The sequence below is a fragment of the Hemicordylus capensis genome, chromosome 3 (assembly GCF_027244095.1).
Source record: "Hemicordylus capensis ecotype Gifberg chromosome 3, rHemCap1.1.pri, whole genome shotgun sequence".
Taxonomy (NCBI): Eukaryota; Metazoa; Chordata; class Lepidosauria; order Squamata; family Cordylidae; genus Hemicordylus; species Hemicordylus capensis.
Window position 1 is genome coordinate 51,098,643 of NC_069659.1, and position 16,289 is coordinate 51,114,931.

Genomic DNA, 16,289 nt, shown 5'->3' on the forward strand with positions numbered 1-16,289 from the left:
GAACATTTCCTGTCTGATAATTGAAATTATGAAGCTCTGTAATTTAATAAATCTCTCTTTGTTCTTCTTTTGGGAAACTATTACCTGTTTTAGTCTTATTGTTCTATTTTATACAGCTGACATCCAAAGAATGACACAACTGAGTTATGTACGCACAAAGGAATTTTGGGCTTGAGTTTTCTACCATCTGCCTCCCACCCTGCCCATAGTAACCCCTTTTGAAAATATTCAGTATCAAAGGCAAAAAAAATCCCAGAGAGCATGCCCAAGTCCTTGGGCTCACCAGAATTAACTTTTTGGAACCTAGCCACAATTTATCAATCAACATTACCTTAACTTTAATGTTAAGTTTTGAGTATGTCTTTGGCATTTTGATGTCATATTATTTGTCTTTCATTTTAGGAGCCTCTTATTTCCCTTATGTTCCATTTTCACTTATTTTAGACTCTCATTATGACCACTGGGATGCTATAATCTGCTGGAGGATCTTGATATGGAACTCTCAGCAATCATTCCTTTACTCTGGCAATTTTAGCTTGTATTCTAAATACAATTAAAAGCAAAAAGTTTGTGGCTTCCAGAATTTTTTTTTTTGGAAGTTTGAGGGAAAGCATAGCAAAATAGTTGATATGCTGCCACTTAAAAGCACTAAAAGGCTATAAAAACAAGAGAACTGCCTGAAGCCTGCTAAATATTTTTACTTGAAATAATTATGTAAGTCCTGTGACCTTGGGCAGGAGTGATATGTTGTAAAGCACATTTTATTTTTTTAGCAAAGCAGGGAGTCCTGGAGTTAGCAAAAGGGAAGTTCTAACAGAGAGAGCATTTGATGCTCACCAGCTTGCAAGGTAACATGAAAATGATTATATTATTGTTACCAGCTGAGCTCATTCTGCTTGCTCCCAGAATCCTCCCTGGTTGCAGCTGCATCTCCAGGCTTGGAGATTGCACTTTTGCTATGCTCCACAATGTGAACTCCCAGTCTATGTTATACATTCATTCATTCATTTATTTAACACACTTCTATACTGCCCAAAACTCACGTCTCTGGGCGGTTTACAACAAACAAAACGCTAAAACATTAGTTACAACAAATGACAACAAAAAACATGGGGACAAGTCATTTAGTTGGCAGTGGTCGCCCATAGATTTGGCTACAATCCCCACAAATTGGAAAGGGGATTGGATCTACACTCCCTCATTCTGTGAGGAGGCCCTGGCTAAGCAGACTCCAGGACTAGCTACTGCAAGTGTTTGGCATTCAAGATCATTTCAGCTTTGGAATGAAATCTTCTAAACTCCCCTCTTCCTCTTGCAAGGAAGATAAGACAACAGACTCCATTACAATAGGGATGAGTCAGTGATGTCACTTTGAAGAGGTGCTCATTGAAACTCTTGATAGAATTATTGAGAAGCCCTTCTCAGCACAGGATATTCTTTAAATGCACCTGCACACTCCAATTGTCCTCACAATCAGCCTTGAATGCCATAGGCGATTCACACACATTACTACCCAAGAAGGACTAATTCACAATGCATTCCAAAAAAAAGGTTGTCTAAGCTCACCTATTCAGCAGAACAGGACAAAAGAAATGTGCCCTCAACACACATTTTGGGATATAAGTATCCCTAACTCCATGACCCAGTGTGCTTCCTTGTTACACCTGGGACTCCCACTGCGAAATAGCTCAGTGTTCCCTTGTGCCCCATCAGACTGCAACAAGAAACTCCAGCAGACCACCTTGGTGTTCCCCTCTTGAAGACAGGTAATATAGCCTCTTGACCAGCTTCTTCAGGGCTGAATCTATCCCTTTCTCTTATTTCTGAAATCTTGCCCCTCTATCTTAAAGTACCTCTCTAGCCCGCCTGGGAATTTACACATAATTTGGAACTTTAAGCTAAATGTGTCTTACAATAGTCTGTTTCTTAGCATATGTGTATTGCCTTTAAACTAGGGCCACATAGTAATTTAGTTTGATTTTATTTTTAATAAACTCCTTTTTGATTTAATTCAAACCTCTCTCTCTGATTTTTTTGAGTTCCTATGCTTCCACAAATTAAGGCTGATTGGAACTGTCTCCCCTTTTGAGCTAAATTCCCCACATTCGCCCGAACTAATGGGTGCAGGCCAATCACTCTTGAGGTACTTTCATTAACAATATCCTTACTTGTATAGCATCATCTGTGTTTTACAAGTAGTGAGAAGACAAGTCCCTGTTGCAGTGAGTTCACAACCAAAACTGATACAAGAATAACTACAGAGGGAAGAGGGGAAACAAGAATAAACTGGGAAAGAATAAGCAGTTATTTTGTGTTGAGGTTCTTGGGTTTAGTTACAGTATAGGAACAGGGTGTTTGTGTGTAGTTTGCTCCAAAGACCTCCCAGTGAGCTGGCTTAATGGCAGTTAGAATCCTAATAGGTCAGAGCTTGATGGAGCTGCCAGGCCCAATTCAAGGCCCACCTCCATTGCAATACCTGAGGTAATGTGGTGAGCTACCACCCTACCCTTCCCTTTCCCCGTTTTGTTCTCAACCCATCTGATCTCCCCCACATTCTCCTACCTATCTCTAAAACATAGTTTGCCATACACTACTCTCCCCCAGTCTCCCTTGTCCATCTGCCAGGTTCCCTCTGGCTACTCTGTGGGCAGGGTGAGAAATAGTCTGCATTGTGTTTTATATACCCGCAGACAGGAGCGTAGAGACAATGGAGCATGGGAGGACAACTGTCCCCTGGCCGCCAGGGCCTGGGGGGCCCACCAAGGCATTCCCTCACCCTGGGCACCTCTTGCCTTCTCCCACATCCAGCCAGTGAACGAAGTGCTCACCAGCTAGGAGTGTGAGGTGCACCCCTCTTCTCCAGAGGCGGTGTTTCACTGAAACTGATGGGGCGGAAGGAAAAAGCCCAGCCAGCCATTCAATGAAACACTGACTGGGGAGAATGGGAGAGGATCCATCTTTTGGGCAGTGGCCATGCCACTTGCATCTGACATCAGATGCAGGGGCATGGCCTGGGTGTGCACATGCTTCTAAGTCCTAGGGGGCAGGGGAGCCGGAGGACTTTGTCCCCCAGTCACCAAAGAGCTTCCTATGCCCCTGCCTGCAAATAGCAGTATGTAGTACCTTCATGTTTGTTTAGTTTCAATAGATGCTATTTTAAGAATGCCTGTTTCTGGCTGATGCTGACCCAGGGCAGTAGAACATGCAGGGGCTCTACAGACTGAATGATATTCCCCTGGAACCCAATTAACAAAATAATATTACAAAAGGAGATGGGGGTGGAGAGATAGAAATGAGGCCAGCAAAGAGAAGTTTGTAGTGGATTAAAACTTTCTAATACAGGTTTTTACAGTACGCTACTGTGCATGTCTATGCAGAAATATTCCTCACTGTGTCCAGAGGGATTTTCTCCCAGGTAAGTGTGCCACCTAATGGTGCAGCAGGGAAATAACCTGCCTAGCGAGCAAGAGGTTGCTGGTTCAAATCCCTGCTGGTATGTTTCCCAGACTATGGGAAACACCTATATCGGGCAGCAGCGACATAGGAAGATGCTGAAAGGCATCATCTCAAAATGCACGGGAGATGGCAATGGTAACCCCCTCCTGTATCCTACCCAAGAAAACCACATAGTTCTGTGGTCTCCGGGAGTCGACACTGACTCGATGATGCAACTTTACTTTAAGTGTGCCAAGCCTTAGGATCTGCAGCCTTACGATCTGTACTGACTCAGTCTTTCATGGCGAAATGCAACATCTTCATTGCAATACTACATGATGCACACATTGTTTTGAAGATGTATGCGGACAACAGAACAAGACACAACTTATAGGTACTGCAAGGACAACTCATTCTGCTGGCAGTGTCTGTCTGAAGTCTAAATCACCACACCATCATATACAGAATGAGCAAATTCACTATGCCGCTACAAAACACATCTCAGTCAAACCAATTTAAATTGTCCCCTTGCCGCCTCATTGACTGCAGGCGCCCAACCCCCCCATGTTTGCATGGTCACGTTATTCCCTTTCCACTCTACACTGAAGGCAAATCAATGAGGAGTGTCTTTGATAAGGCTCAGGGTGCCTTTGGAGGCTAGCCACGTGGGTGGCTCCATTGACTTGCCCTTGCCTGCAGCCGAGTGGAGCATTTCTGGGGGAGTGGTGGTACTTGCCGCCTCTCCCATCTCCATGTGCATGTAAGAGGCAGCTTAGATTAAGAGCAGGGAGGTGGGGCAGGTCGCCAGTGAGAGCGCACAGCCCAGCCCCACCAGCCACCTCCTCCTCAGCACAACCGCCCCTCCCACGGCATTCTCACTGAAGGGGACCCTTTGTGCTGATATGAAGGAAGAGGCGACAGACAGAGGTAGTGGGAATTAGGCACAGGGCAAGCAATTGGCCACAACCTTATTAAAGATTACCAGCATATGTATAGCATACTCAAATAGGCTTTGTGTAGGTAGCTGGATAGCAAGGTCAGGGCACACCTTAAACTCTCTTGTCTGACCCCAACTACTATTGACCAGGGTCAAGGCAGACCACACACACACCTGTCTTGGAACCAGGCCAAATAGACTGGCAGGGCTATGGCAAGGCCCCCAGCCACCCAGCTGGGGGTTGACCGAAGCCCTTTGGCCAGTCCCTCCTGCGTACTGACTTGTAATCCAGTCCCTTCTACCCTATACCCCTAGGGCCTACCCCTTCTGTGCTTGCCATCCAGCTATCCCACCACAGACGAAGGGGGGGGGGGAGAACGCCATGGTGTTCTCCTCTGCCTCCTCCCGCAATGAAGCTGGCCTGCCAGGATGCCTTTCTGCATGATGATGATGTAGAGCTTGCCCCCACCCCAGGTGAAAGGAGCACACCATCCCCCCAGAGAAATCTGGCCACCCTGCGGTGAAACCTTCTTGAGGGAGAAAGAACCCCCTTCCCTGCCATGCCAGAGTTCTTTGGATTTTCTGGTTAGTTTTTTTCTGGGAGTGCTCCATGGCCTGAGGATAGAGTTGCCAATCCCCACCACCCTGAAATTCCGGGTTTCACTGGGATTTTAAGCATCTCACCCAGACGGCTTATCCCACCCAGATTCGCCCACATTTCAGCTTTCATGAAAGAAAGAAGAAACAAAGAAAAAAGAAAGAAAGAAAGAAAGAAAGAAAGAAAGAAAGAAAGAAAGAAAGAAAGAGCTAAGCTCTAGCCCTTGTAGAAGTGGAGTTATGGAGCAAAATGTGCAGTCACTAGAATATGGATTGGGGTGCCGTATTCTGGCTTTCCAAATACGGTTGCCTAATTTGCATATTATGCAAATTGGCTCAAAAATAATTTTTGAGCAGAACAGTAACTGCACGTTTTGCTCCATAACTCCACTTCTACAAGGGCTAGAGCTTAGCTTCCCCCCTCCCAGCTCCCATGGCAACCCTACCTGAGGGATCTTAAGTGGCACAGCGGGGAAGTGCTTGACCAACAAGCAGAAGGTTGCCAGTTTGTATCTCCACTGGTACTATGGGCAGCAGCGATATAGGAAGATGCTAAACAGCATCATCTCATACTGCACGGTAGGAGACAATGGTAAACCCTTCCTGTATTCTACCAAAGAAAACCACAAGGCTCTGTGGGTGCCAGGAGTTGACACCGACTTGAAGGCACACTTTACCTGAGGATCTCTGGTGCCCACCTAGTGGAGCACTTCAACAGTGCATAAGATGGTGCCTCGAAACTACCTCGCCATCACCACCAAGTCCGACTAGAACTAGGAAATAACCTCACCCAGCCTATGCCACCACCTCCTCCAAACCCCTAACCGTTCCTAGCCAGTTCCTTGTCTTCCTGCCCCTTCAAAAGGAATGTAAAAGCCCAGAGAAAACCTGTCTAAGATGGAAACCTTTTTGAGGAAGAAAGAACCCATGGTTTGGGTCTCCAGGAGTACTAGCATTGGTGCCCTTGGAGACAGGCTGCCTGCCCCACAAAAGTACCTTTTCACTAGGGGCTGTGCAGGCCCATGCCTGCGCTCACAGCTGCCCCAGGGAAGCCCGGCACGGAACATCTGGCTACGCAGATAGAGCAGACCTGGCAAAACCTTGTCCTCGCTGCCCTCACGTTGGTGCAGCTGCCACTCCGGCCAGCTGCGATGCCTTGAGCATTGGCTTGCCTGCTCCCTGCTGTTGCCTGCGAGGTAACTGAAGCCCCGACTAGGGCACCTGGCTGGGTACAAAGACTTGTGAAGGCCCTGCAGTGGCCTGTGTGTGTCCCCAGCGCTTGCACGGTGTTTCCCATTGCTGCTGCAGATCTAGGGTGCTCGCCGCCTAACACCCCCCCCTTGGCTAATAGGAACCTGAAAAAGACAATGTGTCCTCCTCTGGGGAGGAAGCCACCCCACTTCCTCCCACCATACTTGGGGCTCCCGCAGCATGTTGGGAAGGGGCACCAGGCACACACACCCCATAGTGTCTGCCACCCCCCCTCCAGTTACTGTGGCTGGCAGCCCCCACCCAGAAACCACTGGCCTGGCTCCCCACCCCACTGAGCAGGCTCTGTATGCCCTTTCCACCCAAAGTGATAGTTCAGTTCCCTCAGGGCCTGCAAGAGGTGGGGTGGGAGGTGGGGAACAGTTGAGGTGTCCTCCGCTGTACTTCCTCACCAGTAATCCCCTTTCACTCACTCTTGCCCCTGCAAGCTCCAGCACCCCTCCATTTGCTCCAAGTGGTTAGGCACTTCAGCCAGGGCCTAGGCCGGGGCACCCCGCTCGCCCAACACCACTGCTCCCCTGGACAGGGTTTGAGTACACACCATCCCCCCTCCCCACACTGGATCAACCCCCTTCCTCTTGGGCAGGGAAGATCCTGGAGATGCTGGGGCCTGCTGGATGCAAAGCAGATGCCTTTTCACCGCGCTGCAGTCTCATCCCCAAATTGAACAGAAGAAGCGGGAGGGGAGGTGATGTGATGGAAGGGGGCCTCAGGCACACTCAAGTACTTCGGAGTCTGAGATGCATGCTTCCCGATGGCGACGTTAGACTTTTAGCTCGCATCTCCTCCAGAATGGAAGGTGTGTTTTCACATGTGGCCAGATTTACTCCAAAGTCCCTGCAAGCTATCGGAGAGCACTTCACACACGATTCGGGTTTTTCATTGCGCGTTACAGTGCAACCTGATTTATATCCGGGTTTAAAAAAATCCACGTCTTGCATCAGTTTATTTGGGCAACTTCGAAGCCGCTATAAACCTTCCCCCAAAACGCACAAAGCAGATGCTCTTCCATTGAGCACGCAGAGATCGACTTCGCCCTCCCTGCGCTAGAAAAAGTCCCTCTTGCAACAGCGACCACTATGTAACACCCCCGCCCCACTTCTCGTGAGACTGGGGGAGTGGTGTCGCAGCTTGCCGGTTCTCGCGTCTCCACGCGAGAGGCGGCTTAGATAAAAGAGTAAGGAGGTGGGGGTAGGTCGCCGACGTGTCGCCCAGCGTACTGCTCCTCGCCACAAGCCGCCTCTTGCTTTTCCCTGTCCCGCATTCTCATGTCTGCTGACCGTGTCCGGCTGATGTCTAAATCACTACACCGCGTATACAGAAAAAGCAAAAGCCCTATGCCCCTACAAAACACATCTCAGCCAAACCGACTTAAAATTGCCCCCTTGCCGCCTCATTGGCTGCAGGCGCCCCGCCTCCGCATTTGCGTGGGTTCACGTTATACGATTCCCTTAATTCCTCTCTAAATCTGATTCTGAACCGGAAACTGAGGAGGAGTGTCTTTTTGTTAATACGATCGCGCAGACTCAAGGTGCCTTTGGAGGCTAGCCACGTGGGTGGCTCTGTTGATTTGTCCTTGCCTGCCTGTGCCCGAGAGTATTTCGTGGTTAGGCACCGCTGAGTGGCAGACACACGCGCACGGAGACGCCCCGCTCCGGGGCTCATCGGATGGAAGAGCCGGGTGTTCTGAGCGGACTCCGGTCCCGGCTGCTATTGCCTCGTCGCGCGGGTCGGGCTGCCAGTAGTCTCTGTTGGGTTCTTCCTACCGCCGTGCTCTGCACTTACGGTTTCTTCTCCAGCTTGCGGCCATCGGAGCCCTTCCTGACCCCCTACCTGTTAGGCCCAGACAAGAACCTCAGCGAGACCCAGGTAACTCTATCGTGAGAGGGCGAGTGGAAGGGGACATCTGATTGGATTTGCCCCCAAACCGAGAGGAAACTCAACAGTGCCTAGTCAAGAACCCTGGATTTATTTGTTCCCAGTAGATGGGCTCAGATCTCTTGAACTGCTAATGGGATAAAGAGGCGTCCTTAAGAGTGGTGGTTCTTATAATATTTAGTAGTGGGAGAGCAACGCTCCTTATTCTCTAGTGGGGTGGGGGGAGCAAACGTCTCCTTAGTGGCTATTGCTGGTGTCTCCCTTAGTTTCTTCCTTCCTAGATTGGGGCAGGGAACCTCGTTTTGCTATATAAATTGCTTGATGAACTTTTTGTTGAAAAGAAGTATATGCATGTGTATATGCAAATAGGCCAGTTCAGAGGAGGTTTGACTCCCGTCATCCCTAGTTTTAAAAATTAAGCTCTGAGATGACTCATGGGTTTGCTGAATTTCCCCAGGATATCGCATGGAGGATACTGGTTCAGGGCAAGGATAAGGGGGAAGAGAGTGTGATGATGGGAAGTGTGACATTTTCTGGGCATCAACAAGTGAATCTGTAGATTTCCACTGGTCAGGTTCCTTTAGGAGAATTCTTAAGTTTTCAGTCGTTAGTATCTGTGGAGTAATGATTTATACCTTTATATACGGTAAGACCTGGGAAGCAGTAGTGGTTCACATCAACCCTGAGCATGTGACTCCTCCCTGAACAGTCGTTTGTTTGGCCTGTGCAGCTTCAGCTGAAGCAGAATACTCTGCACAGCAGTGTTCCCTCTAACCTTTTTCATCAGTGAGCAGAATTAGTTTTGTTCTGGGCGGTATTATCAAGGCACTGTGTGCACATGTGTGTTATGTGCCACTATAGATACAGCACACACACACACCCAAATACTGAAGGAAATAAGTACTTTACACTTCTATTTATCTGTCTTCTTTTTAAAGAAGCAGTTGTATTTGCTATTGGTGGTTTAAAATGGCCTGGAAAACAATAAAAAAATAAATAAAACTTGTCTAAGTTTTATTTAAATTTGAGTTCATCCTTGCTTTCTTACTCTTATCCTGTAAAATGTTGTTTGCCTGAGTGTTAGTTGCCCCTATAATTTGATAGCCACGCAGTAGACTTCATTTCCTTCCAAATACCCTGGAGATGGGAGCTAACACATGCCTTAGATTAGCCAAGCTAACTGCTTGCCAAAGGGCCTTAACAGTAGATTGGTTAATTTGTACATTTGTGTTCCATCTTCTGGAGCTGATTTGAACCTTGAAGGCAGGTAATAACACCAGAAATTTAGTGACAGATAAACATAGGAAGCATTGGTCCATCTAGTTCAGGATTGTCTACAGAGACTGGCAGCAGTTTCTCCAAGGTTGCAGCAGGCAGGGGTCCCTCTCAGTCCTATCTGAAGATACCAAGGAGGGGAACTTTGAACTAATTTTATGAGTTTTTAAAATGTTCTAAACAAAATAAACTAGAACAGTGTGTGCTGTTCAGAGTTGAATGCCTGATTATCATGGCACTTGTGTTTAGGAGTTCATGTTAAAGGAGACTGAACTTCTGTTCCAATTTAATGTGAGAACTTCCCTGAACCAGTTTTCAGGTTTGGTTCAACTCCCTGGTTTTAACCTTGAGATCAAAATCGCCTTGAATGTTTGCTTCCCTGGATCCTTTTCTATATTGTATCAATAGATAAATTGCCTGTTGTAAGCTTATGTGAAGTAATTAATTACACATACAAACTGTTTTTAGGCCCCCCCCACCGACATTCTGCCACTTACATTGGCAGAATCTTGCTTCTTGCCTCCTCGCGGCAGCCATGCCGCAGTGCTGAGGAGGCTCTGGGCTGCCAGAAGCCGCCACCTTTGTTGTCCTCCACCTCGATCCTCTGGTTCCGCCTGCAGATCTTGACAGAAGCCTCACGAGAGGGGACTTTGGACTCTCTTATGAGACTTCAGATAAGAGCTGAAGGAGGTGGAGGCCCGCCTGGGAGAGGGGGAAATCAAGACCTTGGAGGGCATTTGGGCGGCGGTGGTGATGGGAGCAGCAGCATGACAAGACTGTGCACCTGCCAGCAAAAGCTGCAAGGGGGGCTGACGTCTTATGCATGCACACACACACCTTAGAGGGAACAGTGCTGCACAGAATCTCTGGCACCACATGGAGGGGACCATTCCCACAGTGCAGTGCTGCGTGTTGCCGAGGGCCACTGGGGCTCCCTTAAGGGGAACAGAGCCCTCTTGGACCCCTGCACCATCTTGGAAGTCCCCTGATAACTGAGCAGAGAGACACTTTATTATTATTATTACATTTCTATCCCGCTCTTCCTCCAAGGAGCCCAGAGCGGTGTACTACATACTTGAGTTTCTCTTTCACAACAACCCTGTAAAGTAGGTTAGGTTGAGAGAGAAGTGACTGGCCCAGAGTCACCCAGCTAGTATCATGGCTGAATGGGGATTTGAACTCGGGTCTCCCCGGTCCTAGTCCAGCACTCTAACCACTACACCACGCTGGCTCACATTTTTAAAGTGGTGATTCTCTTTATTGAGCAGAGGGAGACCAACTCTCCATCCCCAGCAGAGCATCCCTCCAGTGGCTGTTGCTGGTGTCCATCTTGTGTTCCTTTTTTAGATTGGGAGCCCTCTGGGGATAGGGAGCCATTTTTTTTATTTATATCTATGTAAACCGCTTTGGGAACTGCAGTTGAAAAGTGGAATATAAATATTTGTTGTATTTGTAAGAATGCAGTACTGTGTAGAGGTCAGCACAGAAAGAAATGGCTCTCACACTGAAGGTTTTTTAAATTTTTAATACAAGTGACCTCTGCTTGAAAGAGTGAAGGTTACTGCATTATACTCTGGGATCAATACGTCCCTAGTTTAAGGTAGCTTCCACACCATCTGTTTTACCTGGAATTGCCATCCTTCAGTCCTAACTTGTGTGTGTGGACATAAATACAAGCACCAGTGGGGACTGCCAAAGTGCTATTGACGCTTAAATGCTAATTTGGAGGCACAGTGATGTGCTGGGACCATGGAGCTTGGCTGCAGAGAGAATTTGTTTCATCCATCCCTGGGGGCTTGACCTAAGTGACCAGCATCATGAGAAGCAGCAACCCCTGTCTCCCCTCTGGTACAATGAGCTGGCAGGCTCCATGGTGTTGCTGAGGAAAGGTGCAGCTAGGCTGTTGATGGCCTCCATCCTCTCTTCTCCCTCTCACACAACACTAGAACCAGAGGTCATCCCATGAAGCTTATTGCCAATAAATTTAGGACTCACAACAGGAAGCACTTTGTCTCACAACATATAATCAGCCTATGGAATTCTCTGCCACAAGATGTGGTGACAGCTAACAGTCTGGATGGCTTTAAGAGGGGTTTGGATAAATTCATAGAGGACAGGTCTATCAGTGGCTACTAGTCTGGAAGCTATAGGCTACCTCCAGCCTCAGAGGCAAGATATCTCTAAATACCAGTTGCAGGGGAGTAACAGTAGGAGAGAGGGCATGTCCTTACCTCTTGCCTGTGGGCTTCTCAGAGGCATCTGGTGGGCCACTGTGTGAAACAGGATGCTGGACTAATAGCCATTGATAGACCTGTCCTCTATGAATTTATCCAAACCCCTCTAGCCTCAGAGGCATGATGCCTCTAAATACCAGTTGCAGGGAAGTAGCAGTAGGATAGGGGGACTATCCTTTGCTCTTGCCTGTGGGATTATAAGAACAGCCCTGCTGGATCAGGCCCAAGGCCTATCTAGTCCAGCATCCTGTTTCACACAGTGACCCACCAGATTCCCCCCAGAGGCATTTGGTGGGCCACAGTGTGAAACAGGATGCTGGACTAGATGGGCCCTGGACCCGATCCAATAGGGCTTGTCTTATGTTCTCTTCTGAACCTATGGAGGCTGTTGGCATCCCTCCCCCAAATCTGAATTTTCTAGGGCTGCAGTGTACATATTGGGGTAGGTACTTGACCGTAGTTCTCTAAAATATATTTTTATTTCTGATTTTGTACAATTGCGTCCATAAGAAAAAAGAACGAGGAATGATAAGATTTGTATGCAGAAAACCAGTAATTAAATGGTTGACTGCTGATGGCTAGGAGCAAACCGGTTTAGGAAACAATTGTAGAGCAAATTTTAATAATGCCCAGGGAAGCAGGAGTCTTAAGTTATTAAGTCCTGTTTAGCTAAATGGCACTTCCTTTTGAGCAAACATATTATCGCATCTTGGTCATCTTGGCCAAGATATTGCAAAACTGTAATGAGGAATATAGTGCTCGGTTAGGTTCTGTGTGGAACCACGCTGATAGACTGCCTTCCAGCTGACTCTGGAAGAGCAATATTTCTGCAGCATTAACGGACCCTTGTATGGAAAGCATTTTGTTATGTATCTTAGGAAGACTCTTCCATCTGTATGATTGGTTCAATGGTAGAACAAGCTGCATGGGGTAGTCGTGTGTGCCTGCTGGTTTGAAGGTTGGGGGGGAATAAGGATGCGGGAGGATGCTCTTACCTCTCCTGCCACATTTCCCCCACTGACGCCGTCTTCTAAAACGGTCAGGCAGTGTACTGCCTTGCCGCCCCAGTGCCTCCTTGGACTGAAAGTGCCTGCTGCGCATACGTGTGGCATGCACCCTCCCCCCATCTTAAAGATATCCCCCCCCACCTTTGAACCAGGTGAGCCGCTGGACATTTGAACCGGTTTTTAAAACTGTATACTGTTTTAATAGTTTGATTATTGTTAATAGTTTTAACCTTGTTTTAAGTTTTAAATTGTTGTGATGTGTTAATCTTTTTACTTGTTTTTATTGTGAACCGCCCAGAGACTTGCGTTTTGGGCGGTGTACAATTATGTTAAATAAATAAATAAAATATATCACTTTACAAATTTCTTCCTCATAACAGCAGCTTACAGGAATTTAGCCACTGCTAAGGTCACCTTCATTTTTATCTATCAATAGATATTTAACATAAAATTGATTAGATCTTACCTGACAGAGCAGTCAGTGTAGGCGTAATCAATTATTGTGAGCTCCAGGATGGGAAGCTGCAGGACAACAAAACATGCTGGATTAACTCCACTTCCTGACCATTACATGGATGTTGGAAAAATCTCCAGGAGTTCGTTTAATGAGCAGAGGCCACACCATCCATCAGGTTCAAGGGTTATTATCATGACATGCCGGGTGGCTACACACCCAGTAGACTTGGCAAAAGTGCTTTATAAGTTAAAGATCTTAATGCAAACATAGGCCCACCAATTAGGAGCTTACAGCACACTGTCTAAACCAATCATAATAGAACAGAGTTTCAGCATTATGCAAAGTAAGGATTGTAATGTTTAGGAATGTGCATGCCTCCGAACCGGTCCGGATGGGCACGGAGGGGGGTTGCAGCTTTAAGGGCGGGGGGGGAGTACTTCCCCCACCGCTGCTCTTCTTCCTCCGGCGCTGTGGTTTTTAAAAAAGTTTCTGGGGTGGCAGCGTTCTTCCCTGCCGCCCCTGGCCCCGTCGTTAGCCTTCCAGTGCTCAAGTACGCTACACGCATGTGCCCGTTCCGGCGCACTTGCCGCCGCGGTGCGCGCTCCGTACATGTCACACGTCGTGGTACACGTCCGTACACGTCACACGTCACTCCGTACACATCACACGTCACACGTCGTGGCGAGTGCGCACGCGCGCCGGAACGGGCACATGCGTGTAGCATACTTGAGCACTGGAAGGCTAACGACGGGGCCAGGGGTGTCAGGGAGGAACGCTGCTGCCCCAGAAACTTTTTTAAAAAACCACAGCGCCGGAGGGGGAAGAGCGGCGGGGGGGGAGTACTACCCCCCCACCCTTAAAGCTACAACCCCCCTCCGTGCTGAGCCGCCAGACTGGCTCGGAACCGGACCGGTTCGGAGGCCTCCAGCATGGCCTCCGAACTGGTTCAGGCACACTCCTAGTAATGTTCCCCCCAATCAGGAGCATATAACATAACCAGTTACCCAATTATAGTAAAGGTCAAACATCAGACTATATAACTAGTAACATTGAGAGTATGCACCAATCACCATTTGCCAGCAGTTCTTAACACTGCAGCCTATATGTTGTCCCAATTCCTTCAATTCCCTCCTAATAGCATATTGATACATTATGTTACCATAGCAACCCTTGCAGCAGTACTGAAGTTCATAACTCACAGGCCTAGCTTACCTAGATACTTGACTAGGCCGGAACCAGACCTGAATAAAGTTTTTCTTAATCATGGACAAACGTTCAACGACGGGGGAATCACAGCATATCTCCCCTGCAAAACTCATGAAGGGAGTAGATTAAGTCTTGCACAAGAGAAAGAATATTGATAACTACATAGGTAAGCAGCCAGCTGAAAGGCACTTCCATATGGGATGCCAACAAAATCTGGTGAGCAGGATGTACGAGCAGATGCAGAAAAGACTTGAAGGGATATATCCCAAAGTCTTGCTTTACTAGAGCTACTGTAGAATTGTACCCTATCTGGGGGAGGAAAGCAGGTGCCAACCCAATATGGCAAGTCCTTCCGGCGTTCCTAGTCACCCAGGAGTTATCATGGCCATCAGCAGGGAGATGGGATGATAACCCCTCTCCTAAAAATATACATTTTCAGCCAAAATTTAAAGGCAATCAACCAAGCTCTGATCTCAAGTCGGCACTGTCCTGTCTCCAGTAGGATAGCCATGTTGGAAACATCTTGGGGAATGTAACCGGGCTTGTAAAAAGCTAGCTTGCACACAATTCAGATCTGAAGACACTCCCTTAATTCAAAAAGCAGCTCCATAAAGGAGCTGAGAAGATAACTTTGCATTAAAGACAGTAAAGACAGACATTAAAGACGTTTGCATTAAAGGTTGTGCCATTACAACTCCCATAATCCCCAGCCACAGTGGCCAGTTGTAAGGAATTATGGAGTTGTAGTCCAACAACTGTTGGGCCGAAGTTGTGCAGCTCTCCATTAATCAAGTATGGGGATCCCATTTCTGAGACTGAAAGATGGGATACACATTTGGGGGGGGGGACTGTTTTCAGAAAGTAAAATTTCAGTTTTTAAAAGGCTTCTTCCTCTTTCAGATCTTCAACGAGATCTACCCAGTATGGACTTACTCTTACTTGGTGCTGCTGTTCCCTGTTTTCCTGCTAACGGACTATCTCCGATACAAGCCTGTAATCCTTATACAAGGACTGAGCCTTATAGTGACATGGTTTATGCTCCTTTATGCCGAAGAACTGCTGGCTTTTCAATTCCTGGAATTTTTCTATGGCATGGTGACTGCAACAGAAATTGCCTATTATTCCTACCTCTATAGCATTGTGGACCTGAACTTGTACCAGAAAGTCACAAGTTACTGTCGAAGTGCTGCCCTTGTGGGTTATACTGTGGGCTCTGTCACTGGACAGATCTTGGTGTCTGTTGCTGGTTGGTCACTGTTTATCTTGAATGTGGTCTCTCTCACCTCTGTATCCGTTGCCTTTGCTGTGGCCTGGTTTCTGCCCATGCCACAGAAAAGCCTTTTTTTCCACCATGTCTCAAGCATCCAGGTCAGTAAAGAAACCAAGGCTGTGGATTGTATGAATGGAGCAGTCGTCCAGGATGGCCCTGCTCTAAAGAGGGCTCCTGGGTGGGAAGATGTTGAATCAAAGGTTCCTTTAAATGTAGAAGAGCATGCTCCAGAACAGCAGGTAAGCAGTCCTGCTGCTTTGCAGGGATTTGGAAGATACCAGCCTGCAATTGTGCAGATAACTGTCTGTTGGGTTAATGAACAGTGGCAACCGACTGTGTCTCTACTGCTTGTGACATCCCAAGGCAATTTTTGAGGTTTTCATATATCTGATTGTCCTAAAGTCTGGGGATATGATCTTAAGTATGGCTGTGTTGAGGGAGTCTCACTGCTTGCTGAAATTGGTGGTTCTTTCTTGCTGTGGAAAAGGCAAGGAAGGCTTGCAGAAAGGAGTATATAAATATTCTTAATTTTTGACCTGCCTTTTCTGCAAGAAGCTTGGGATGGCATACAATGTGCTCTCCTCCCCTCCCCCATTTTATTCTTACAACAATCTTGTGAGGTAGGTTAAGCTGAGAGAAGGTGACTGGCCCAAGGCTGCCCAGTAAGCTTCATGGCCAAACAGGGATTTGATTTTGGGTCTCTTTGCTCCAAGTTGGACCTTCT

General features: G+C 47.4%; 1 protein-coding gene and 1 long non-coding RNA gene across 4 annotated transcripts in view; one reads left to right on the forward strand and one right to left on the reverse strand.

The window, feature by feature from the left end:
* Window positions 1-16,289, reverse strand: part of LOC128351416 (uncharacterized) — a 35,153-nt gene that overhangs the window by 10,233 nt on the left and 8,631 nt on the right. For both annotated transcript variants that reach the window (XR_008319766.1, XR_008319767.1), the window contains exon 3: window positions 13,099-13,154. This is a non-coding gene — a long non-coding RNA (uncharacterized LOC128351416). The remainder of the gene's footprint in view (window positions 1-13,098; window positions 13,155-16,289) is intronic.
* SLC19A2 (solute carrier family 19 member 2) overlaps window positions 7,608-16,289 on the forward strand; it is a 33,185-nt gene continuing 24,503 nt past the window's right edge. The window contains exons 1-2 of one of the 2 annotated variants that reach the window (XM_053310933.1): window positions 7,608-8,107; window positions 15,196-15,663. In XM_053310933.1, coding sequence (XP_053166908.1) covers window positions 7,907-8,107; window positions 15,196-15,663 — 669 coding nt within the window. In that variant the 5' untranslated portion in view covers window positions 7,608-7,906. Of the gene's footprint in view, window positions 8,108-15,195; window positions 15,805-16,289 lie in introns of both variants that reach the window. The other variant, XM_053310932.1, reaches the window with a different exon arrangement.